General features: G+C 40.8%; 1 protein-coding gene across 2 annotated transcripts in view; it reads left to right on the plus strand.

The window, feature by feature from the left end:
• OBSCN (obscurin, cytoskeletal calmodulin and titin-interacting RhoGEF) overlaps window positions 1-27042 on the plus strand; it is a 1961032-nt gene that overhangs the window by 1138243 nt on the left and 795747 nt on the right. The window contains exon 99 of one of the 2 annotated variants that reach the window (XM_069211034.1): window positions 12269-12276. In XM_069211034.1, coding sequence (XP_069067135.1) covers window positions 12269-12276 — 8 coding nt within the window. Of the gene's footprint in view, window positions 1-12268; window positions 12277-26043; window positions 26087-27042 lie in introns of both variants that reach the window. The other variant, XM_069211033.1, reaches the window with a different exon arrangement.

Genomic DNA, 27042 nt, shown 5'->3' on the forward strand with positions numbered 1-27042 from the left:
GCTGGAAATGTGCCCAAAGTCTTCTCGGGTCTCTGTACCACTCACTAGGCATAAGTGCATCAGTCAGGGATCATTAGCTCATTAAGTCACGAGTTCCTTTTAAAAAAAAAAAATGGGGTAGGAACACACTGACTCACATCCTAACACTTAGCTCACACCAATGAATTATGCTAAATGCAAGGCATGATAACATTTACTTCAGTGAGAACCTTTAGTTTTTCACCCTTGTTGGTACAGCCAGGGATGTCTATATCTATCCACGTGTTTCAGGACAGTTGTCCTTCTTCAGTAGAGCGCAACTCCATGATGCATTGGAGCGAACTGGGTGCTGGGACTTGAGGCAGTGTGCTTCCACCCTCTTTTTTATTTTCTGAATTTGTGTGGTCCCATTAATTTCAGTTATTTCTTCACTATTGCATATTTTAAATGTCAATAGTTGGCTATTGCGTTTGTGGCCTGCATTTGAATTATTAAGGAGTGTTTGGTAACTATGTAAATTAGGAAGCGCAGAACTGGAGAAGAGACCATTTCCCAACATCATTGATTTCAGTCACAAGAGTCGCTTGGTGGAAAGATGATCTACATGGCTCTACCAAGACCATTGATGCTTTGTTATTGATTACTGGTTCTGCCATGTCATATTTGTTTGTGTGGGTGTGAAGCCTCCAGGATATTGGGTATTTTGGGGAATATTCTGTTTGATCACTTTGCTAAAAATTATTCACTACAAAATATCTTTAGGCCACTTTATTGATATTACATTGTGCAAAGCCATTTGATTTTGACTTCCTCGCTAGTCAGTTAATAGAAAATGATAGATTTTTTTATTTCATCTAATTCAGAAATGTGCACGGACTGTTTCACTGTTTGACCTCTTATATGATTTATAATTTCTCTGTCTATGTATTTCCCATTATGGCTTCCCTATATTGACGTTTACCCAACAGCATTTGTATTCCAATTCCTGCTTGTCCTTATTAGGTTAATTGGGTCTGATGTAGGTTGATACACTGCCAAGGGTATTTTACCAGTGTCTAAGATAAATTCATTGAAACGTCATCCAACAGTGTTTTTTGTCTTTCTCTGTGAGGTCTAAGTTGTACCGTCTGTTGTTTATTTTTATTCCTGAGTATTGCTCATGATGCCTCAGTTGAGCTTATTTCCTGCATCTTGTGTTATTATATGAGCTGTGTTGATGATAGTTTCAATGTTTGTTGTTTTCGTCAGTATATAAATGGCACGGGTGGGCAGGCAAGTATCTGGCTACAGACTCTATATCAATTTGAAGATATGGAATGTGATCAATGCACATTAATATAGTGTGCCTCCATTTTTTTGGTGTCTCACCCCGTTGGTTTTCCTTAGCCCCTAGAGACGTGTAAAGAGCCTTGGTCTCTGCAGAGAAATGACAACAGGCAGGTATTCCCAACTTTCTCTTGTGGGTTACACTTATAGGAATATTGGAGATATTCCGAGAAATACAGACTTGTTAGATAAGTTCTTGCACCTTTGTTGTATATAATAGTGTTTACAGTTTCAATTATCACCATAATTGAAGATAACTAAGCAATCAGAAATATTAAGCGAATTAAGAGAATGCACACCCTAAACAATATTTATCAAATAATCCTAATTTATTAATGTCCCTATCTGACCTTTTGTTGCCCTTTTTGTATGATGCCTGGCTGTTAAGTCATGTTATACATTTTTACGTACCTGCTACATACCTCACAGTCTTCAGTATAGTTAGTGTCCCTTAGAGTAGCATGTTTCCCAGCATTTCATCTCTGTCACTCTCTCCTCAGTAAGAGACAAAAGCTACTATACCCTATATTTATTAGTATCCTACGAAGATAGGTGGAGGCAGCTTGGTCTTGGAACCATGTCGAGCAAATAATTCGTAGTAACAATTCATGTTAATATAGATTAAGGCTATATAGGAAATCTTAAAATACTCCACAATAAGACGTGTGGATGAAATTGCAATTTTACGATTATAACTTTGGCATTACCAGTATGTGAGTCCTTTTTACTGTTTCTAAGAAATCCAACTAGATCAAGTTTTCCCTTACTTTTAACACATTTGATATGTTGCTGTAAACCCTTAAGTCGAGGTCTCCAAATAAACGGGTTGTTTTGACACATGGTTTGAGCATCGTTCTAGTTGTGAGGCTAACGTCTAGAAAAGGTGCCTTATAACAGGGTGCATTTGAATACAGCTTCAACAAAAGTTTTAGCTTCAGTTACAAGCCAAGTGATCAAGCAAATGAGGGGAATGTGTCTTGGATCTTTGTACAACTAAACTCATTTCAGTGTGGTGCAACACATTTGTACTCTTATTTATGTGCTGTCTGCGTTTGGCTTTTCTTCACAATGTTTATTTTTTTCTGTTCCTGATATTTCATATACTGTATCAGTAAGTTATAATCCTTATTTCGGCGAACAGCCTTAAAAAGTACAGGCTAATAGAATAAAAAGGACAACAATAGGATATGAAAACTACTTAAATCTATTTATTATAATTAAAAACGAGAGGCAGTCAATCATGATAAAAAAGTTTTAAAAAATACAGTTTGGAGCGTTATTTTATAAATTACACAAACTTCATTGTATCACTAAAGTAACCCCTCCCACCGTTGGATCAGTTTTGTCTCACTTTACTCAAGATGAAACATTTATCCCCATAGACTTGATATTCTTTTTTGTTCAAAGAGATATAAAATGCGAGGTACAGGCGACACAGTTAATGCAGTGCCAGACAGTTTTTATGTTGGAAATGTATAATCTCCAGAGCACCCTCGATCTCAGTTGCATGCATGGACCTTAATCTGTATTTGTGCCTAATGCGCTGCATACAATATAGGAACCTTGATACTGCAAAGACTATTCATAGACTGGTGTCAAAGTGCAAAATCCTGTGGGCGTCCATAAACCGCCTAACACCCAAGGTTCTACAGATTGGAGCCAACTATTTCAAACTTTCTGTCTTGTAGGCAGGGCAAAAGAGGAGACAAGAATGAGTCACTGATTCCAAGTCCATTCCACAGGACACATAAACCTGTTCAGTAGATCTAATAGTGCCTTCCCATTTAACAGTGAAGGAATTAAGCGGTAGAGTTCCAAACCTGAACTAAATATACAACATCTTGGCTATCTCATCTAAATATTATTCTGGTTTGTAGATGTCCTTCAGCCAAATAAATGAAGTGGTTAGAGAACCTAGCCTATGTGTTGATTGAGTGGTACTTAGTCTAAGCTGGACATAATTTCTGTTCAAGGCTGCTTTTGAAATCAAGGCATAAGCCCCCTTAGGGTATATCCACAAACTTTCATTACCCATTTTCCATAATGTATCCCTGACATATTCGATCCAGACAAGTTTCCTGGACACAGTTCAATTGACTATGTCTTCTAACTCTTGCCGATAAGGCTGCAATTCAGGTGTATTCCAAATCCTTCTCCAGTAGAGAATGAGTCTAATCCCTTCCTCATTGTAGATTGGCTTGAGCCCGACCTCTAACCTAAGCAGGAGCAGCGGCGTGCTAACTGGGAGTCCTAGTAACTCTCTCGAAAAATGATTCTGTACTGTCACAAGGGCTTTTGCGCTCTTGTGGCTCTATAGATTAGCCCCATAAAGTGCAGCCCCCAGGCTTGATGTTTGTACTCTTGAATCACCAGAGCTATGGACCTTGAGTAGGAACCTTGCTGTACTGTCATCAGCCCCCCCCAATATAATGCTCCATTTTTAGTTTCCGCTTGGAAATTTGTGCGGTCCATTGAAACTGCTCAGTCAGTGTGATCCAAAGATATTCTATTGTCCAAACATGTTCAAGGGAGGGGGGGCCCCTTCAAAGTAGACGAGATCTAGAAGTCGGGCAAGGTTTCAGCACCATGTGTTTCATCTTGGCTACTTTATTCTCAAAGCCCCTCTGTCTACAGGAGTCACTAAATCTATTTAGGGTCTGCTGTAAACCCATCAGGGATTTAGACAGAAAAATCATGTTGTCCGAAAACATTAGGGCCGGTATCTTTATATTAGCTAACCTGGGTGCATCGCTCTTGCCATTGTTTAAATGGGCTATGAAATCATCCACAGATAAAGTGAAGAGGGTGGGGGCAAGAACATAGCCCTGTCTCACACACTTCTGGACAGGAAACAGCTCTGTAACTTCCCCCAGCCTACCACATCTGACCTGGGCATAGTTGTGAGCGTGTAGTCTAATAATCATGGCAAGAAAGTATTGTGGAACCCCCATATTGGCTAGCACTCCCCACAGCATATTCCTTGGCACAAAGTCAAAGGCCGATCAATTGTCCACGAATACTACAGAGAGCCTTTATCCCGCTAGGGCCACCATCTTCCAATATAACATTTTTAACCAGAACACCTGGTCAGTGGTCGAGGTGCTGCCACAAAACCTCCGTCAGCCTGCCTGTAGTGGGGCGAGAATATCCTTGTCCTCCACCCACTCTCATAACAGTTGTAACATGTTCAGGGGATCAGTATGCCTGTCCAACTCCTTATGTTCTGGGAGTGTCATGGTTGGTACTAAAGGATTGCGGTCGCTGGCGTGACTAGGCGTTATCATAATATCACTGAGGTTTCCCCACAGATGCACATCTAGCAATAAGTAGTCTATGAGACTAGTATAGTAGGCCTGATTAAAAGTATGTTTTCCATCTTTATCCGAGGGGGTTCTACCATTACAAGATCAGACCCAGTTGTTTAAGACTAAGGCATTCAGTTGGAGGGCCAGGGGAGACCACTTTCTAATAGGTGGCATTGTGAACTCGGGATATGGCAGACACTGTCTTCTTACTGCGAGCGGTCATTATACGATTAAGAAGGGGCTCAAATTGGCAATTAAAGTCCCTGCCAATGATTTTATATGTAGCTTCCGGTAGGGATGCTAAGTGTGAGGACAAGGTTTCAATACTTGAGGATTACCTTTTATGCCCAACAGGCCTAAGGTAGACATTATAGACATAGATGACCAACGTAGGGGAAAAAGTTAAACTAACATATAATATGTCTTCGTTAGCCAACATGATTTCCCTAGGGGCACATCCCAGGGTTGAACTGACCCATATTGTAAGTCCCTATTGATGGTTTGCCCTTTACCTGTGTGATTGCTCCCTGACTGAAGGTTACACAGGTTGAACGTTGTGCCTTTCTAGTGAGCCAGGTCTCTTGAAAGAGACACAGATTGTGTGAGTCTATAAAGTTACTCCAATTGGGCGGTATCTAATTTAGAGCCCAACCCAGGCACATTCCATGACAAAACCTTTAGCAAAGGCAAGAGGGGAATGAGCCCGGGGATGGGAGTATTTAATTCCCCTAGGTACGCCTCCGGTATATCTGCCAGGGCAGTGGATGTAAACAAATCCCTCTCTCTTGCTGCTCCCCCTCCTTTCTAACAACAGTAGAACTTGTCTTATTAGAGCTCCTTGACAGATCACTTGCTGTCTATGGAGTTATTTTTGATACATGGTCGGCTAATATGCTGCAGGTCCTGGCTCCCCCATACATTAAATTGATACGGATTTCTGGGTCAAGCGATGCCATTAGATAACAAGCATCTGCAATGCAATGGGTTGTGCGTTTGCTCGAGTTAGAGCTGTTAGCGTTGACATTCCTAACTGGACTTTTCTTGCCACACAAATTGAAAATAAAAAAGTAAAATAGTTGACATAAGCGAGCGGATTCAAAGCGCCTCCGCCGCCATGAGCGTGTGCGCCAAGAAGCGACACATAAGGAAAAAGAAGTTCGCTCGCAGCCAAAGTTATTGGCAAAAGTGCCATTTTTAATGTAACACAGTCGATGGCCTTGGAGGAATAAATGTAAAGCATTTACCAATGAAAACAAAGGATTTTTGAAAGGCAAGCCTATGAACGAGTGATAGTGATGGGCGTGGTTAAAAGCCCAGCTACATACCAACATGTCGGAAAAGCAGCGCTTGCGCGCTGCCATGCTCCACCTAAAAATTAGCACAATTCAACAGACCTAGACAAGACCCTGCCGGGATCACCTCCCCGTCAAATTGGCGATCCATACTTTTCACTCTACCCCTGCCCTCCTGTAGACTACTCGCCATGAATGGCCTGTGGGTAAGTTGGTCAGACAGGACAGGGCTAGAGTTCTCCCTTGCAGCCTTGGGTCAATCTTTCCCATCAAGAGAGGACTACCTGTTTAAGACAGGAATATTATAACCCACGTGGTTGCATTGTCGCTCACCAAAGGTGTGCGTAGTTATTGGGGCCAGAGTAGGACTTTTCCTGATATCAAACTGGTCATGCAAACTCAAGGGACTGGGTTTATAAAAATAACCTAAGGGGAGTATGCTGGTGCCCATCCCATCTGCTGTTTCCCACACAGAAACTGAGACCAACCTGTGAACCGAATGTGGGCTCCTTAAATTAATAACAACACAATCCCTCTGCCAAAAACGTTGCTCGCCTTTGACAATAAACAGTTTTTGTTCCTTGTGAGCCAGTATAGCATCTTGTTTACTAGGTCTTCATGGGACTCTTTCTGATTGTCTCGTAACGATGGGACCCCGGTCAGGATGGCCACGTATGGAGAAGAGGCAGGGGTAGTTCAGTCACAGGATGTTTCTTCACTAGCAATCAGTTATTAGACCGTTTGGACAGTAAGGGCCAGATGTATCATTCTTCACAATAGCGATTACCTAATTGCGAATTTTAGCAAATCGCAATTAAGTAATCGCTAATGGAATGTATGAAACTCCAGGAGTTTCATACTGCGATTCGCAAGGGCTCGCAAATGTACCTACCTCATGAATATTCATGAGGTAGGTCGCAGTTTGCGAGCCATTGCAAATGGCTACAATCATAGGGATGGTGGCCTGCGGGGCTCAGCAGACCACCATGTCTGAGATTGCTTTTCAATAAAGCAATATATATTTTTTTTAAATGCAGCTAGTTTTCCTTAAAGGAAAACAGGATGTGTTTAAAAATGAAAAATTAAAAGTTTTCTCTTCATTTTTTAAGAGGATGCAGTGGTCGGAGGGGCCACTGTCTGCTATTAAAAACAGTTTTCGCATGCATTCACAAAGGGAAATTGGTGGTAACTGCGATTGTTTTGCGACCGCAATCACGTACCTCTGCGATTCGGTATTAGGAAGCGACACTCTTGACACGCCCCTTCCTAATATCAAAATGGTATGCAGTCGCAAATCCAATTTGCGATTCGGTAACAAGTTACCGAATCACAAATTGGACTTGTTAAATACCAAAATGCATTTTTGCGATCCCAAACGGCCCCTTGGGCTGTTTGCTATCGCAAAAATATTTTATACATCTTCTAAGTGAAATTTTTGATGCTATTGATGTACTGTTCAGTGTTAGCAGCAAAATGTTGGCGCTAACCCTGAACAGTACATGGAGCCCATTGTAAACAATGGTGTGACCCCTTTTAACGCCTGCTCTGAGCAGACGTTAAAAGTGCTGAAGAAAATGGTGCAAAGAAATCTCTTATATTTTTTTGCGCCATTTTTCAGCCCCTCTAACGGAGGAACATCCCCTTTGCATAGATTATGCCTGGTGCAGGCATAATGTAGCACAAAGGGTTACAAAATGGCGCAATGCATGCATTGCGCCACTTTGCAAATCTGGCAAAGGGTAAATTGTCACCTTAGCGCCGCCTTACCATGAAACAAATGATGCTAAGGCAGCGCTAAAGTGGCACTTGGCCCTCTAAAATCAGGACCAAAGTGACTTTAACTTTAGCCCCAAATGATTCCACTATGTGGGCCAACCAATGGGGGCTAGGGTCCTCTCCTTCCATCTGATCACTTTTGTGGTGGTCGGAGATGGGAAATTCATAGTTAAGTCAGCTTGTATGCCAACCTCACTGAAGTGTAACAGAACAGCCGTTAGCTTTTTTGGAAACCGGCATAGCCGTACAACTCTTCACAATGCATCCCTCATCAGAGAGAGCGATATATTGTATACATTGAATGTGAGCTTGGGCCCGGATTAATTCACTGGTGGGCAAAAAAACTATGGTGGATAAGGGACTGGCTCCTGTGGAGTTGAGAGGCAGGGGTGGAGGTGTACTAGAGCTCAAAGATAATCTTTTCTTAGTCATTTGATCACCGTTGCAACCACCCTGCGTGCCCTTTTCAAAATCCAGTCTATTGCAGTGGTATTATGAGATGATGAATTATCAAGGGCTCCTCTAGCACATTTTCTCTTCCCAAGGGTGACTTATAAGTTTATAATGTCAGCATTAATAGAGTAAACTTAATTGTCATCTGCTACATTGTAGGGCGCTGTATGTCAATCAAAAGCAAACAATAAACCAAAACTTGAGAGCACTCACCCCTATTCCGCAGCAGGAATCAGGGGGGTGGCCCAGCCGAACCTTGTCCAGCTGCGGAAGGATTCCGACAGGCCCGCCCGGGTGCGTCCCGTGCTGCGGGGGTAGAAGCAGCGCTTTATGCACAATGACACAGCCTCCCTCTGTCAGCAGCTGCGGGCCATTAGGCACGGTGAACCCTGGGACTAGAAGTCCCACCAGGGCACTGGAGAACACTAACCTGGCCCAGAAGCAGGCCGAAGAGGAGTCCTTAGCTGGGGGGCAGAGGCAGCACTTTATGCGCGATGACACAGCCTCCCCCGTCAGCAGCTGTGGGCAATCACGGACTGTGAACCCTTGGACTGGAAGTCCTACCAGGACTCTTGAGAACACTATCCTGGGCCGGCAGCAGGCAGAGGAGGAGTCCAGAGCTGCGAAAGCAGAGGCACCGCTTTATGAGCAATTAAACAGCATCCCCCTGTCAGCAGCTACTGGCAATCAGGCACGATAAACCCTGGGATTGGAAGTCCCACCAGAGCGCTGAAGAACACTGAGCAGAACCAGCAGCAGGCAGAAGAGGAGTCCCACGCTGTGGGGGCCGAGGCAGCGCTTTATGCGTGATGACACAGCCTCCCGCTGTCGGCAGCTGTGGGCAATCAGGCACGGTGAACCCTGGGACTGGAAATCCCACCAGGGCCTTGGAGAACACTGTCCTAGCTGCTCAGCAGGCAGAAGACGAGTTCCTCACTGCTGGGGCTGAGCCAGGGCTTTATGCATGATGACACAGCTTCCCTCTCTCTGCAGATGCAGGCAGTCAGGTGCAGTGAACACTGGGACTGGAAGCCGACCAGGGTGCTGGAGAACACTGTCCTGGACCGGCAGCAGGCAGAAGAGGAGTATCCTTTTATACGTTTTTCACTTCTACTTTTTCTCTTACATGATATCTGCTTTTTCTTCTTACTGTTTTATCCACTATTTTTCTCTTATTTCGATTTCACTGTAACACCTACAGAATAAAACAGAAAAGCATTAAGATTAAAATAGGTGATTTCCTTTCCTACATTGCTCATTTTTATGCATGTTTTACTTTAATTTATATGGTTTTTGCTTTCCCTACTTATCTTTCTGTTTTTACATCTGATTTGGTTCTATATTTGGCTTTCCTTTCATGTTGCATATTCTTTGCAATCTCCTATTCTGTACGTGGGTTCTTTCTCTTTTGATATTTACTACTTGTCTTTACTTTTTGGCTTCATATTATCTTTATGCTGTTTTTGCTTTTTGTTTCTTTGGCTTTTTTCTTGACATTACATGTTTTTACTTGGCTTTTTTTGACTGCTTTTCTAATTCTATTGTTATCGTGACTCTTCCATATACTTTTCTAAGTCCTCTTAATTCTGTTACTTGAACCAGTCATAAGAAACATTTGGAAAACCAGGTCACTTTGATTATTGTGTCTCTGAATTCACATAATTTATACTTTAAATCATCATTTCGAGTGACGAATTCAGATTTCTTAGGTCCAGCTGGCTTCTTTTTCAATAGATAGAACTCCAGCTTGAAATTACTGAGAGAGTCAATGGTTGGTCCAATATGATTTTACTGTGCACAAAGTGGCAATTTCAAAACTTTCTAGGCAATTTAAAAATTTTCTAGGCAATTGCACACTATTCCTTTTATGCCAGGTTACTTTCCTTTCCTTCTCTTTCTTTTTATTTTATTTTGTAATTTTCTTATATTTTGAAACCGCCAGGGCAGAGGGCCGCGGAAGCACCGCCAACAGGCTGGCGGTGCTTCATGGGCAATTCTTACCGCCGCGGTCAGAAAAGGGCAACCGGCGGTTTCCCGCCGGTTTACCCTGGCCCAGGGAATCCTCCATGGCGGCGCTGCAAGCAGCGCCGCCATGGGGATTCCGACCCCCTTCCCGCCAGCCTGTTCCTGGCGGTTTACACCACCAGGAAGAGGCTGGCGGGAACGGGTGTCGTGGGGCCCCTGGGGGCCCCTGCACTGCCTATGCCACTGGCATGGGCAGTGCAGGGGCCCCCTAACAGGGCCCCATAATGATTTTCAGTGTCTGCTTTGCAGACACTGAAAATCGAGACGGGTGCAACTGCACCCGTCGCACCCCTGCAAATCCGCCGGCTCCATTCGGAGCCGGCTTCCTCTTTGCAGGGGCTTTCCGGCCGGGCCGGCGGGCGATCTTCTTGAGATCGCCCGCCGGCCGAGCGGGAAAGTTAGAATCACCGCCGCGGTCATTTGACCGCGGTGCGGTGTTTGGGCGGTTTACGCCCGGCGGGCGGTGCCCGCCGCCCGCCGGGGTCGGAATGACCCCCTTAGTGTATTATAAAAAATATCTTCACACTTTGCTAGAGACAAATCACTGTGCAAGTACCAGACAGGAATATTAATCACACTGTGTGCTGAAAGTGGAATTAAGTTAAGGTGGTGAATTATGTTTATGAGGCTTTCCATCCTGTTTGATCTCAGGCTAATGGAAATCCCCAATAAAAAGATTTAGAAGCAACTTTCCTCATATACCCTCTGATGTTCTTTGAGTTTCAGTTTGATTCAGCTCTTGTCAAAGTTTAACTCATTTGAATTGATATCCATTGATGGCACACACAGCCGTTATTTGTTACCCATTACATTCCATTTTGAGGCATGGTTAATATTTTAAGGCCTTTGATAGTGCAAGTCTTCTTAGGCAAGTAATAGTATAAATTAGAAGTAGAAATGGAATACAGTTTGCTTGAAATCCATGAAATCTTTTGATTGTATTGTATTTAATATTTTGTAGTGATTCAAACTGACCAACAATAAAGCATTAATCAATCAATCATCCGTAATAAATCGTGACTGGCATGAGTGATTTATGTACTAGAAGATCCACTTACTAGGATGGAACACATTTAATCTTATCATAAATATTTTGCAATTTAATTCTGTTTTGAATGTGGCACATTTTAGAGATATGATAATGTATAGAATGACAAGCCGTGTCTACGAGAATTGATAATTGGGTACTACTAGTAACATTAAACAAGTATAAGGGTAAAACATATTCTGAAAAATGTCCTCAGAGGGTATGGAGCAGCTGAAGACACACACAGTGGTGTTTTAATGTGGCTTTCTTATCCATTCTACTTGTCAATTCGATTCTGATTAATTGGCATAAACAATTCAGAAAATAGATATTTACCTTACCTATGACTCTTTCAGTTATACAGGGAGTGCAGAATTATTAGGCAAGTTGTATTTTTGAGGATTAATTTTATTATTGAACAACAACCATGTTCTCAATGAACCCAAAAAACTCATTAATATCAAAACTGAATATTTTTGGAAGTAGTTTTTAGTTTGTTTTTAGTTTTAGCTATGTTAGGGGGATATCTGTGTGTGCAGAAGACTATCACTGTGCATAATTATTAGGCAACTTAACAAAAAAAAAAATATACCCATTTCAATTATTTTTCATTACCAGTGAAACCAATATAACATCTCAACATTCACAAATATACATTTCTGACATTCAAAAACAAAACAAAAACAAATCAGTGACCAATATAGCCACCTTTCTTTGCAAGGACACTCAAAAGCCTGCCATCCATGGATTCTGTCAGTGTTTTGATCTGTTCACCATCAACATTGCGTGCAGCAGCAACCACAGCCTCCCAGACACTGTTCAGAGAGGTGTACTGTTTTCCCTCCTTGTAAATCTCACATTTGATGATGGACCACAGGTTCTCAATGGGGTTCAGATCAGGTGAACAAGGAGGCCATGTCATTAGATTTCCTTCTTTTATACCCTTTCTTGCCAGCCACGCTGTGGAGTACTTGGACGCGTGTGATGGAGCATTGTCCTGCATGAAAATCATGTTTTTCTTGAAGGATGCAGACTTCTTCCTGTACCACTGCTTGAAGAAGGTGTCTTCCAGGAACTGGCAGTAGGACTGGGAGTTGAGCTTGACTCCATCCTCAACCCGAAAAGGCCCCACAAGCTCATCTTTGATGATACCAGCCCAAACCAGTACTCCACCTCCACCTTGCTGGCGTCTGAGTCGGACTGGAGCTCTCTGCCCTTTACCAATCCAGCCACGGGCCCATCCATCTGGCCCATCAAGACTCACTCTCATTTCATCAGTCCATAAAACCTTAGAAAAATCAGTCTTGAGATATTTCTTGGCCCAGTCTTGACGTTTCAGCTTGTGTGTCTTGTTCAGTGGTGGTCGTCTTTCAGCCTTTCTTACCTTGGCCATGTCTCTGAGTATTGCACACCTTGTGCTTTTGGGCACTCCAGTGATGTTGCAGCTCTGAAATATGGCCAAACTGGTGGCAAGTGGCATCGTGGCAGCTGCACGCTTGACTTTTCTCAGTTCATGGGCAGTTATTTTGCGCCTTGGTTTTTCCACACGCTTCTTGCGACCCTGTTGACTATTTTGAATGAAACGCTTGATTGTTCGATGATCACGCTTCAGAAGCTTTGCAATTTTAAGAGTGCTGCATCCCTCTGCAAGATATCTCACTATTTTTGACTTTTCTGAGCCTGTCAAGTCCTTCTTTTGACCCATTTTGCCAAAGGAAAGGAAGTTGCCTAATAATTATGCACACCTGATATAGGGTGTTGATGTCATTAGACCACACCCCTTCTCATTACAGAGATGCACATCACCTAATATGCTTAATTGGTAGTAGGCTTTCGAGCCTATACAGCTTGGAGTAAGACAACATGCATAAAGAGGATGATGTGGTCAAAATACTCATTTGCCTAATAATTCTGCACTCCCTGTAGTCCATTAAAGAATTACTTTGTGAAGAAAGTATAAGTTCAGTTAAAAACAGACTAATGCTAAATTAAACTAACAGACAGTTAACATTGCAAATAAAATCTTAACAGTTAAAAAACAAAGAGGTGTGACTTCTTTCACTTAAGAATGACCTACTTCTGCGCAGCGTTGGCTCGCTTTAGAGAAGATGGCCACAATTTAGCCAAGCTTTCCCCAAACTGTCTAAGTTCCCAAACATCGATCCATCAAGAATAGGAGACTCGAGGAGAATCCAACAAGACAAAACGTCTAAACCAGATTGAGACAGACATTAGGCAGAATTGCAGCCTGGACAAGAAAGAAGGTACCCGTCCTCCCTTGATACTCAGCTGGGAAGAAATAGGAGTTCTGTTTGGCTTGGCAGCAAACACTTTGGCCACTGCAACAGCGTTTTGAGTGCAATACCGGCCCTCAAGTATGTGAGGGGGGACATCAATCGCCAGAAAGGAGAACCCCCTGCCTGAATCAAGATGTGGTGTGAAACAAGTCAGGACCCACAATTAGGTGAGACCAGGTTGAGGGGACACAGGAGATCGGTGGTAGAGCATACTGAGGGTGAAGAAGACATGGGCAACTGCTGATTCCCAGTACTCTAACCCTATGGTGGGGAGGCCAAAAGAATGGGTTGAGTGAATATCAATCCACCTAATTGTGAGAAATTGACTTCTGTGGTGGAATGCTGCCAAATTGAAATGTAAGGAGAAGAAAGAAGAATGGGAGCACAACATTTCCCTTTGACCGGCATATCATAGTGGCACCGAAGAGATCCACTGATGATATCCAGTCAGGATGCACCTACACAGATTGGCCTGAACAATAAGACCATAAAACAGATTGTATTATGAAATGCTGACCCATTGAATCTCATAACTGGCACACCACAAACAGGTGAATACCTTATTACACATATAAGGGAAATACCCAGCTTGAAGTTGCAGGGAAGAACAGATAAACAAAACAGATTAGTCCATACTCCCTGAGTCATCAACAAGAAAGTAATAGCTCTGCAAAGATGAATGCACAATTCAATAACTGGTAAAATCTGAGTTAACGAGATATACCTGATTCTAGTTGCACAATCAGATGCAGGGCAGACAGGATAATGGGCAGTGACTAGAATGCTAAACTAGCCCAACAAAGCAGGCTAGAGAAATATAATTTTTTTAGATCAGGTTCTAACTGAGCAACAGAAGGAACCTTGGGAAGCCTGGAAGGGGCACCCTAGGTTCCCGACCATACACACTCAACACTTAATTGCAGTTAAGGACCCCAGAACCATAATGGAACACAATGTAGATTTAGTAGCCATAAGAGTCAACCTGCTGCTAGAGGACCTTAAAAAATCCACCAGATTAGGAGTTATCGAGCAAACATCTAGGAGCAATCATAACGCTGAAAAAGAATGTGACACAACTGTGAGGAAATCCAGACTTTTTATTAGCCAGAACAAAAGATGTTGAAGGCAGTTCTAGACGAAATTTCATTAGGATTGTTGAAATACTAGAATGAAGTGAGAGGCCCAGTGCAGAACTCTTTGTGGAAGACTAGTACCCTCATTACGTGCCTGCTCACAGTGGCAGTCGGAATGCCATGGCTGTGGTGGTCCGACTGCCACTTTACAAGATTGGTGGGCAGACTTGCCTACAAGATTGTCATCCCCAGCAGAATCAAAGATCCCGAAGGGGTGACAGCAGTCGGGCTTGTAACCAGCCATGGTGGCGCTGAACTCAGCGACGCCTAGCCGATTACTACCCCCTCTTTCTGCCTCCATTTTCATGGTGCGGAGCCTGCCATGAAAAGGCTGGTGGAAAACCAGTGCTGGGGGCCGCAGGTGTCCCCCTCCCCGGCACCTTCAGAATGTGCAGTGTCTGCTTTGCAGACGGTGTGCATTCCGAGGGTCCTGGAGTGTTAGGGCCAATATCCTAACACTAGTTCCACCGGGCAGCCTGACAGGAACACGTATTACAAAATTCCTGCTGGTCAGCCCAGCGGAAACATTGTAATATGCTCGGGGGAACGTCACTGCCATGCTCCTGTGGTGGGACCGCCAAACTCATAATGAGGCCTTAGGTCCTAAACGTCATGAGTGCCAAGAGACTGTTCAGTTTCTTTGAGCTAAAAAGGGCTCATAGAGTCTCAGAGATCCCACCTCCACTGGAGTCCAACCTCCCAGGTGCCATAATTGCATGCATGCTGAACTATTGAGACAGAGATACAATACTGCAGGAAGCCAAAAAATGGAGTTCCATAATGCACGAACAATTGCAAGGGTGTAGCTGTTTCCAGACTTTACACCACTTGCAGTACAGACGCAAAGACAGAGAAGAGTACCACAAGGCTAAAAATATATTCACTTAGTCTAAGAGGGAAGAGGATAAGGTAACAGGAATACTATGTCACCAGAAAAAGCTGAAAACTCCAGACAACAAGTTTCATGACGAGTAACATAGTCTAATCTTGTAGAATATTTGTGTTGTCGTGGTGGGGGGACACCACGAGGTTCTAGAGATAACTTATTGACTATGAGTAAAATGTATTCATATACATGGTCCATGGTGCAAATAAGGTTGCAGTCAAAACTGGTATGCAAATTCATAGATGGGAACTTTGAGGGTTTTTACATGTTTGAAATACATGGCACATACACTTTAACATGCAATGACGTGCTCCTCATAAAAGGGGTAAGGACAGTGGGGAAAACAAAACCACCCCACCCCTTATAATTAACCACTTAGCTGGTGGGCCTAAACTCCCCCCTTACACACAGTGCTTAGACCTTTTTGGCTATTTGGGGTAGTTTGCACTTAGGCCTTCATAACTTTTTGTCCACATAAGCTATCTATGCCAAATTTGCATCCCGTTTTCCCAACATCCTAGGGATTCTAAAGGTACCCAGAGTTTGTGGGTTCCCCTGGAGGAGACCTAGAAATTAGCCAAAACACATCTAAAATTTTGTTTTTTTTGTTCCGAAAAAAGGGCTGCAGAAGAAAGCATGTGTTTTTTTCCCCGAAGTTGGAATCAACAAAGGGATTTCGGTGCTAAAATCACCATCTTCTCAACTTTCAGGAACAGGCAAACTTGAATTGGAAACCCAAGATTTTCAGCACAATTTTGGCATTTTACTGGGACATACCCCTTTTTTACTATTTTTTCTGCTTTCATCTTCCTTCCAGTTAGTGATAGCAATCAGTGTGAAACCAGTGCTGCCTCCCAGACAGCTAAACATTTCTAAAAAGTAGACAAATTCTGAATTCAGCAAGGGGTCATTTGTGTAGATCCGTCAAGGTTTTCATGCAGAAATAACAGTTGAAATAAAGAAATATTGAAATTAAGGTGAAAAAAGAGCCATTTCTGTCCACATTTTCTTCTATATCTTTTTCTAGCTATAGCAGGTTTTTGGAAGCTATATATCGTTACGTCTGCTGGACTCTTCTGATTGCAGTATATATAGGGCTTGCAGGTTCATCAAGAACCCTAGGTGCCCAGAGCCAATAAATGAGCTGCACCTTGCAAATGGGTTTTCACTGTTTACCGGGTATACAGCAATTCATTTGGTGAAATATAAAGAGTGAAAATAATAATCAAGAAAACCTTTGTATTTCCAAAATGGGCACAAGATAAGGTGTTGAGAAGCAGTGGTTATTTGCACATCTCTGAATTCCGGAGACCCCATACTGGCATGTGAATTACAGGGTATTTCTCCAATAGACTTCTTTTTTGCACACTGTCTTCCATTTGGAAGGAAATAATTTAGAGAAAGACAAGGGGCAATAGCACTTGTTCTTCTTTTCTGTGTTACCCCAAGTCTCCCGATAAAAATGGTACCTCACTTGTTTGGGTAGGTCTAGTGCCTGCGACAGGAAACACAACATGGACACATCACATTGTTACATTGAAATCTGACATGTTTTTGGGAAAGTGCCTAGCTGTGGATTTTGGCCCCTACCCCAGCCGGCACCTAGGAATCCTACCATACCTGTGCATTTTTTAAAACTAGACACCTAGGGGAATCCAAGATGGGGTGAATTGTGGGGCTCTCACCAGGTTCTGTTACCCAGCATCGTTTGCAAACCTCAAAATTTGGCAACATAAACCCTTTTTCCTCACATTTCGGTGATAGAAAGTTCTGGAATCTGAGAGGAGCCACAAATTTCCTTCCACCCAGCATTCCCCCAAGTCTCCCGATAAAAATGGTACCTCACTTGTGCTGGTAGGCCTAGTGCCTGCGACAGGAAACACCCCAAAACTCAACATGGACACATCAAATATTTACATTGAAAACTGACGTATTTTTTGGAAAGTGCCTAGATGTGATTTTTGGTCTCTAGCTCAGCAGGCACCTAGAAAAACCTATCATATCTGTGCGATTGCACCCCCCTCCCACCCCTGGGGTAAACTAACTTTGAAAAAAATATATATATATGCCAGGGGGGCATTTTCAGAGGAGGCCAACCCTTTCAAGTGAAATCCCTGGTGTCTAGTGGGGTTTCCTGGCTGTGGATCGCTTGAAAGGGGAGACAAGGAAGCTCCTCTGTGTCTCCAGAGGGGGTTTAAAATAAAAATCAAACATTTACATATTTTTCCATGTTCTCTTTGTTTTACGGCAAAATATTGGTTATCTAAATGATGATAAATAAAAAGCAACATAGTATAAACTGATTATTTGGCCGTTGAAAGTCACCCCTTTCTCTTTGTTGCAATTGCAGAATTCCATTAAACCAATTAATCTCTTTTAGAGTGACACATTTAGGCATGTTGATATATGTCTCAAGGAGTCAGACTGTGAGCCCTGGTATATTTTTGATAGAGGGTCCCAGAACTGCTTTGATTGCCTGTATGTGTGATCTTATCTCAGAGCAAGTGCACTGTAGTAGGTGAAAGATGGCATGTACCATAGACCTAGAAACTGGGGATCATCATAAATGTGTTAAATTGCCGGACATGGAATCATTTATAATATTGCATATTCAGTTGCATTAACACAATGCTTGGCATAATTGGAAGATCAATAGTTGCAAAGTGTGTTAAAAAAACACAGACAACCTAGCATGAATAAAAGGTGCCTTCAAAGAAAATAGCATGCTTAAAAAGAGTATGTGTTTGTGATCTAATCAAACATATTTGAAAGAGTGCTTCAATATGTTGCCAAGTGTTTGCAGTCAATGCAGAAAATGTGACTGCTTGTGTAATATGAGAGACAGTTTGATACACAATTCATAGATGTAAAATAGTGTTAGACATAAAAAATAGCTGGTATAAGGTGCACAAGTTAATTCTGCTTTTCAAGTCTTATAAAGAAAAAATGACTTCTCATTTTTAAATAAATAGGTAGAATATATTTATCCAGAAAATTAAAGTTAAAACTGTTGTATATGTATCAATGAAGATCTAGGCCCTCATTCTGACCCTGGCGGTCAAAGACCGCCAGGGCGGAGGACCGCGGGAGCACCGCCGACAGGCCGGCGGTGCTCCAATGGGGATTCCGACCGCGGCGGTAAAGCCGCGGTCGGACCGGCACCACTGGCGGGCTCCCGCCAGTGTACGGCCGCCCCATTGAATCCTCCACGGCGGCGCAGCTTGCTGCACCGCCGCGGGGATTCCGACCCCCCCTACCACCATCCAGATCCCGGCGGTCCGACCGCCGGGATCCGGATGGCGGTAGGGGGGGTCGCGGGGCCCCTGGGGGCCCCTGCAGTGCCCATGCCACTGGCATGGGCATTGCAGGGGCCCCCGTAAGAGGGCCCCTACATGTATTTCACTGTCTGCTGCGCAGACAGTGAAATACGCGACGGGTGCAACTGCACCCGTCGCACAGCTTCCACTCCGCCGGCTCGATTCCGAGACGGCTTCATCGTGGAAGCCTCTTTCCCGCTGGGCTGGCTGGCGGTCTGAAGGCGACCGCCCGCCAGCCCAGCGGGAAAGTCAGAATTACCGCCGCGGTCTTTCGACCGCGGAACGGTAACCTGACGGCGGGACTTTGGCGGGCGGCCTCCGCCGCCCGCCAAGGTCAGAATGAGGGCCCTAGTGTTTCATTGGATAATATGCATTTTGTGACCCATTGGAGACAGCATATAGTTAACAAAGTGTTGCACATGGAAAATTGTATTAACGTAACATATTCATTGTTGTAAACCTGCTAAGTTGGAACAGTTCATCAAAAATGATATTCCACTTCTTAAATGAGTTAATCATTTTACAACCACTATGTAAACATATCTTTGCATTTGTTGTAAGGTGAAAACTATGAACAGTAATTAATGTTATATGACTGCTCTGCAAGCTGTCACTACATGTGGGAATCGCATGTGTTTAACAGACATGCTGTGGTCAGAATTTAATGTGTAGTCTAATAACTTACTGGATGTTATAAGGATTGATGAGGGTTTATTTCCAGAAGTGGTCACCTTTGTGCAGGAGCATGTGGTATACATGAAAACTCATGTTATGAACACATTCTTAGCAAGCAAACTCATAGCATCATACTCCTCTAAAAATGCCTTAGAAATCTCAAAGCAGGATCTGATCAGATCTCAGTAAATAGGACCCATAAAACGGAACCCACCTCAAAATGTTCCAGACATACCATAAAACAAGCTGATAACATTATTGCCTATGCCTACTGATTTGAACTCGTGGAAATTCAAGATTTAATTATGTAAAAAGGGTCACAGACTGACTACAACTTTCAAGCTCAGTCCAAGAAAAATCTGTTTAAGGCAGCAAAGACCGAGCAAACGATAAACATATGTTCTGCAAGTGCCTGAAACTTAACTGTAGTAAATCAGTCTATCTCTGTATCTCTGGTAGAATGGATCATTTAAATTAGTTGCACAGTAGAGAACACCATAGACTAAAAGCTTAGTTTGTTCAGGTCAGAATCGTAATAGTACACTGCATGCTGTTGAAATAAGTTGTATGGGTACTTTGGTACTTTGGCATCAGAAACCACTTTGAGAGTTTCTGAGGGCTACAATATTTTGTACACCTAAAATGGCCTAACACATTAACGTGTGGAACAGAGTGCCAAGTAGTGAAGTGCTTGAGCCTAATGTTTGGAGCTACTAACTTACATATCAGCTTCCCTTGCTTTGCAGATCTGTTCTCTTCCTGTAACCACTGTGAAAGTTGAAATGATGATCTATGTATGATGAACTTCCAAATTTGAAACTGACATAAAAAAGTGTAAAATAAAGGACACACAAACGACCCACATTGGGAAAATATATAAAAACGTGGCTAATAATTTAAATAAAAATCAGCATGTACTTTGAATGCGAAGAATACATTTAAAATGATCCCATTTACTATATGTGCAGCATCATTGTAGTATTTTGTTATGATTGCGAACACATGTTCAGTATTGAATAATTCATAAATCTCAGTTAAGATGAGTTGCAGTTGAAGAGCAGTGGTATTTGCCAGTACTTTTGCTTACATTTGCTTCTGGTTTTTATTAAGGGCATGTTTTAGGGTAATCCATTTGTCTCAAATTATGTTTCCATTTCTTAAAAGCCATTACATATTGCACTAAGGTTGGTAAATGCAGTCAACACAGATACCTCTGAGTTGGTTTAGTTACAATATCACTGAACAGAATGTATAAAGAGTTTTCTGTTAGCATGTATTTCTTAGGCAGTTCCCAGTTTCTTGTCAGAGATAAAGCACAGAGAGTACTGATTCCTTTAGGAAGATTCTGCTGCTAGCGTTCATGAGTCAGGAAGAAAGTAATAATCAAGATTAAGGAAGAGGTTTATTTGCCAGGTCCAACCAAAACAGAAGCTATATATGAATTGTAGCACAGCATCAAAAGAAAGGTAATCAGTGTAGATTAATGCAGATGAGGCTACTTTCATTGTGCATTGTAGTTAAGGGTTTGTTTTGATAATTGGACTTGTGGGCAGATTTTAAGTATGATGAAACCACTGGGGCCTTCCATTTGTTCTTAGTAAATGCTATGGGTCGCTTTTCTAAATACTTTGAGTGTTAACGTCCTTCTGAAGTTTTCTTTTTAGCATAAGTGTTTATTTCAGCCACATTATGTTCTCATGCTCCATTATTAAGTGCAACCCCATTAGTTAATTTTTGCTTTATAATTAGTATCATCATATTTAACTCATACAAAAGTAAGGCACCAAATATTGGTTCTTTGCTAAGCAAATGCTTACTCCAGCCAGGGCAGCATAGCCTAATACCTCAATGTATGGGTCACCTGTGGACCAAAGACAACTCCTTGAACCAGGTGTTTGGGATCATTGCTGCATGAATGCCATTAAACAACAGTGCTTCCTTTCCTAGATTTTTCCATAGATGTATAGCAGAACTTAAAAAATAGGAGTCACACCTTTGCCTCAATTGTAGCTCTAATACAATAAGACTGATAAAAGTTGATATCCCAATACAAATATGAAATACAAATGCTGCAATGGTAGCCAATGTATCTCTTAGAGCACAATGACTATAGCTAGCACCATATCGAAAACTTTGCTGGCTACTGTATATTCAAGAGTTGTGTAATGTTTCAACTGTTGATTAAAATTAAAACACATGTAAAACACGTGGGCTATAGTCATAAAGGGTTTATCTGGCAAGTTTGACATTTGCCTGAAACAAAATACATAGCTTCCACATTTACAAAACAAGAAACATATGTAATATGCAAATGAAACAATAGGTGAGTGCATATTTTACTCTGCCATTGCTGTATGACACTGGCATAAACTTTGTTTTAAGTTGCCCCAGTAGGTTTTCTCAGAGTTATGAAAAATGAGTTATCCTGGGAATCCTACTGAAATATGGTAAACGCCCACTCCTCCTTGACATACTGATGAATCACAAGCTTTTAAAAATAGATTTCGTACATTTTCAACTGCAACGTGGATGTGCTGAAAGTTCAGTCCATTGGCACATCTGAATTTGTGGAAAATAAACCAAGCTGGCCAGTTTCTATAGAATATATGTAGAAATAAAAGAGTAATGCTAGGGAAAATGTCAAACATTAAAAGAAAAATTTAATAAAATGTGGATCAGGATTTTGTCCTATTACACATGCATAAATGGAATCATTTTATGAATAAGACAATGTGAGGTGCAGTATGTTAGAATGTGTGTTATCATTTTACCTTAATATGGCCCAATGTGAAAATGATGGCCTTGCACATTTGTATCATATGATTAATAATTGACATCACATTTTATGAATAAGTCCTAATATGTTTAAGAATTTTATTTCTGAGTTGTATGATCCATAAATTCCCGGCTCCATTCTTAAAAATGGTAGAAAATCTACACTTGCACATTTCCAAACTCATGGTAATGCAGTTCTGACTGCCTGTATTTAACTAATCATTTAAAAAAGGGATTTTGAATCCTCTCTTTTTATGAGAAATTATTCTTGTTTATATATTTGCATGTAAAAAACAAAATGTATTCATTTTTCCCCACGTAAGGAATGTAGTTTCCCTTTTGAGATAACTCTTTCTTTGCACTTCATGAATTTTGGGGGGCTTCCCATCATGGAAATGTGTTTATTCCTTAAGTTGAGAGGGTAAAACTCTGACCATATGCAGTGTTGGAAAGGGCTGGAAAATAGTTAGATAATTCCCACAAACGTATGTTTGTGCAGGTTCCTAAACTTCAAGGGTATTCCTGCCCTGAAGCTCTCGCTCCCCATTAAACAGGGAGAGACTTATTCATATTGAAATCCCAGCATGAATAAATCCTTTTACAGATATGAAACTTATTTCTAATCTATTTTCTGGTTTCTAATGCATGCATAAGTCATGCTTAGATGTGAAAATAGCTCACGAGGCCCTGGATCATTCAGTTATTTGATAGTAAAAGCTACATTCATCTTCATTTTTAAAAGGTTCAGGGATGTATCCTATGTGCTTTTACATTATCAGCCATTTCATTGTCTTTGCAAGAAAAATACCTTTGGGCTAATTTTCACTTTTCTTACCTCTGCTGATAAATTGTAGGAGGCAATGCTTAGCTCTACTCTTGAAGAGTTTGGATTGGAACTTTTAATATTATTAATAGTATAATTGATAACAATAACAGAATATAATGTGTTTGTAGAGTTGAACACTCATCTCCAGGGAGATCTTGTTGTTAAAATAGCAATATTGAAGCTGATAACAATAGTAATAACATTAGAAATATTATTAGGGAAATAATAACAAAAAAAATAACAATGATAGCATCTTAACAATAACTTCAGTGTTTATTGGTGCACCATGTTAGTTAAAACATTAGTTATTATACCCCAATTCAAAGGTACCTTTTTATTTGACATCCACAGTCTTAGAAAAAAATGTTGTACACATACCAGTAATTGTGTGCCTCATAGACTTCTCTCCTTACAAAATAATATGTTGTGTTTATGAACCAGACACAAAGTAGACATTTGCAAGTTGTCACAAGATATATATGATTATAACAATTCTGATTCCAGAAGTGTCATGCCTCTCTCCATTTATAACATTATATGGCCATAAACGTCAATGACATGGATGGTTTCAAAGATCTTATTATAATTTTTAATTAATTCTGAATGTTATTGATGGCAGGTCTAAGTAGGGATACATGACAATTTCAATATGTCACGAAAAATAAAAGATTGCATTTAAACAACATTTAGACTGTTAAACACAACCAAGCGGAACAGTAAAGCAATAAAAACATGCCGAAAATAAAAGTCCTTTTAAAAATGTCAAAGAGACCAAAAACAAATAAATCTGATGTGGAAGCCCAAAAGACATTTTAAAAATGAAGTTGATTTTTGGATGGTGCACCAAAGTCAAGAATACTTGCTTAAAAATGTTAAAATGTTAAAAGTGTTTTGAGCATTAGTATCCATCACTCTTGAATGTCCCATACCTTTACAGAAGATACCTTTTGGAGAAGAAATGTTGGTTAAAACACAGTACATCTTGTATCCTTTCTAGCTGATTTAAAGAAAGGTCTATGGTAAAAAGAGTCACCACCTTATGAAGTAGTTGACATGGCCAGCTACCCTCTTATTCAGTATTGCCACATTAGAGCATGTGCATTACCACAAGGGAGACCACGGAAATCTCAGAGAAATCCAGTGAGATGGCATTAGTCATGTTCAAACGGAAATCATAAAAGTACCCAAACTGGACATCCTACATTATTATGATGTCTGAAGTATATCAGCCTTTACCAGATCACAGATGCTGATATTTCCCATTTTGGTTTTCTTACTGTATAATGGTACCTAGCAAAATGATGGCTACCAAAAACCACTGACTGCATTTCACTTTCCCCTTTTGCTGATAGGGCTTAATAGTTATATTGATCAATTCACTGAACTTATAATAGCATGTATTCCTGGTACATAGTTCATGCTGAACCTAGCATGCAGATAATTAATTCAAAGTAATTGGGAATTCTAAGTATGGAGATAATTAATTCTAGCTAAAAGGTATAACATTTTTTTAAGATATAGCTCTTGAAGATGTTAACATATTTCTGGTTGCTCAAAAGCAACAGCAATGGGCACAAAATATTGCAGCTTCTTCAGTCCTTCATCAACCAATTTGAATTAATTGTAAAAGTGTAGGCCTCCTTTCTAATGACCCCAAATCTCTTCATCTTCATGACCCACATGTTTTTTTCATATTTATTCATGTTTAAAAGTGTATGGAGATCACAAGTCCACTTTTTATTGGAGCTGCAGAGAACATGACATTTGATTTACACATTGGTCCAGAAGGTTGTAGCCTAAAACATCTCAGAGGTTTGAAGAAGTAGAACATATACTAGTTAAACATTTGCACTCACATCAGGGATTCTTGAGAATATGATTTTAATAATGTTGGCAAATGACAGAGTGTATAATTTGATTATGGAAATGTGGATAATAATTTCGAACTATTGACTCACAAACATAAAGCTACGTACTTCAATTAATGCAAACTGCCAGGGTAGGTTTAAAATAATCCATTTGCAGTTGCTTCTAAACCCCAGTGTACTGTGTGGCCAGCTGCAATGAAACAGAGAAGCAGCACGTCCCTCAAGTTTACAAAAAATTGAGCTCTGTATTAAAGAGGTGCCTATCAGAGCTGTCTTTAAAAAATGAAAGGTATGTAGGTCAGAATAGAAAAAAAAAACTAGCAATTATTTCCAGGTTGTGCCACTTGAGGAAAAAGGGCAACAAAAGTACACCCATATCAGTGTCCAGATGTATATGACAAATACATACTTTTTGTAAAATTATTTGGTCTCACAGTTAGTCTCTTTGCCTTTCTTTAAGAAAACATGGCAAACAAATATAACTTTCGATCTAGTACACAGTAGACCCATTGTTGTTACACTGTGCAAAATCAGAACTGTAAAGAGCGTAGATAAGGATGAGTCATACCAACAATCTGGATGCACATTTAGATTACCTACTAATATTTTTTAATAGCAAAATGAGGTAGACATTCTGATTCCGAGAGATACGTTGAATGCCTGAAAAATGTAGGTAGAAGCGTTTGTTTTCATTTACAATCAAATATGTACTTTCTGTAACACATCTCAAGCCTTAATCCCTTAAAGTCAAGTTGAAGTTTACTTAACATAGCCAGGGAGAGGAAATCTAAGGTGCCTCTGAAGTAGACTAATTGTTGAGTACACACAAATAATACTGCACATCTTCTCATTGTTACAACTGCTGTCTGTCATTCTACTGCCATCAGATGCAAAGAAAATATTGTTGCAGCGTTCACCACTGCAAGCTTCTCAAATGATCAAACCAGGGGGTCTATAGAGAGCATAAAAGTCCTTAGTCCAGTACCACTTGAGACCTATTAATTTACCTTAACACAGTTAGATTGATCATTTCAGCTTTTGCATTTCTCTAACCCCATGCTGTTCATACTGTTTTTTCTGTAGTCACAGAACAGGAAACTAAAGTTCCAAAGAAAACCATCATCATGTAAGTGCTGCTTTCTGTATTGTTTTATACATCTCTGTATGTCAAACTGCCTTTGCATGATCCAATAACACGGCTGGATTTTTGGCAATGCGTGTGTGTCTGCTCTTATTTTATATTATTTACACTGCATCCTAATGTATTTTGTGTGACAAACAATGACATAACTCAGCCGCTTGTCACCACAGTCCTTCTGATGGTAAAATATATTGTGGTGAACGCGTAACATAGTCATGCCTAAACAGTTCTGGATCTTTTCACACTTCATCTGTAAGCTGTACAGTAGATTCACTATTTGTGATCAGGATACATAAAACACTGAATTTCTAAAGCGTGTAAAGGCACATTTAATTCCCAAGATAAAAAGGTAACTGTGAAGCCATACAGAACCTTAGTCAAACTGTCCTAATGGCACAGCTCTAACCAAAAGCTGAAAAAATGCATATTTATGCAAAGTAAAATAAATTTACTTGCATGAATGAGGACACTTCCAAACTGGTCAGATAGTAAGAGGGATGAACACAAATTCTCAAATCATACAACTAAAGGAGTGGTGGAAGGAATATTTAGAATGATCCTAAATGTTAGCTCTAAATATATGTTTCACTTGTGTTCCTTCCTGGCCACGTAATTGATATGTACTTTATTGAAGGTGTATACCATTTAAAACTATTGATGAAAAGCATTTTGAGTTCTACAAACATTTACATGTTCTCTTTGTTGTAAGTGTTTTTAAATACCGTTTCCATTAAAACACTTTCTTACAGATTTACATAGAGTATTGTGCAGCTAGATTGCCGTTCAAAATATTTGAATGACGTTATGCATAAGGTAACAAGAAAACAAGCAAAAAATATCAGCATAAATTGCTTTAATAGGCATGCAAGAATATATAATATAAAAACAAAGAAACAAATTCTAAAATGTATAAGGAGCTTCTTACATAATATAAAGGTTCT

This window comes from Pleurodeles waltl, chromosome 10, assembly GCF_031143425.1.
Source record: "Pleurodeles waltl isolate 20211129_DDA chromosome 10, aPleWal1.hap1.20221129, whole genome shotgun sequence".
Classification (NCBI taxonomy): domain Eukaryota; kingdom Metazoa; phylum Chordata; class Amphibia; order Caudata; family Salamandridae; genus Pleurodeles; species Pleurodeles waltl.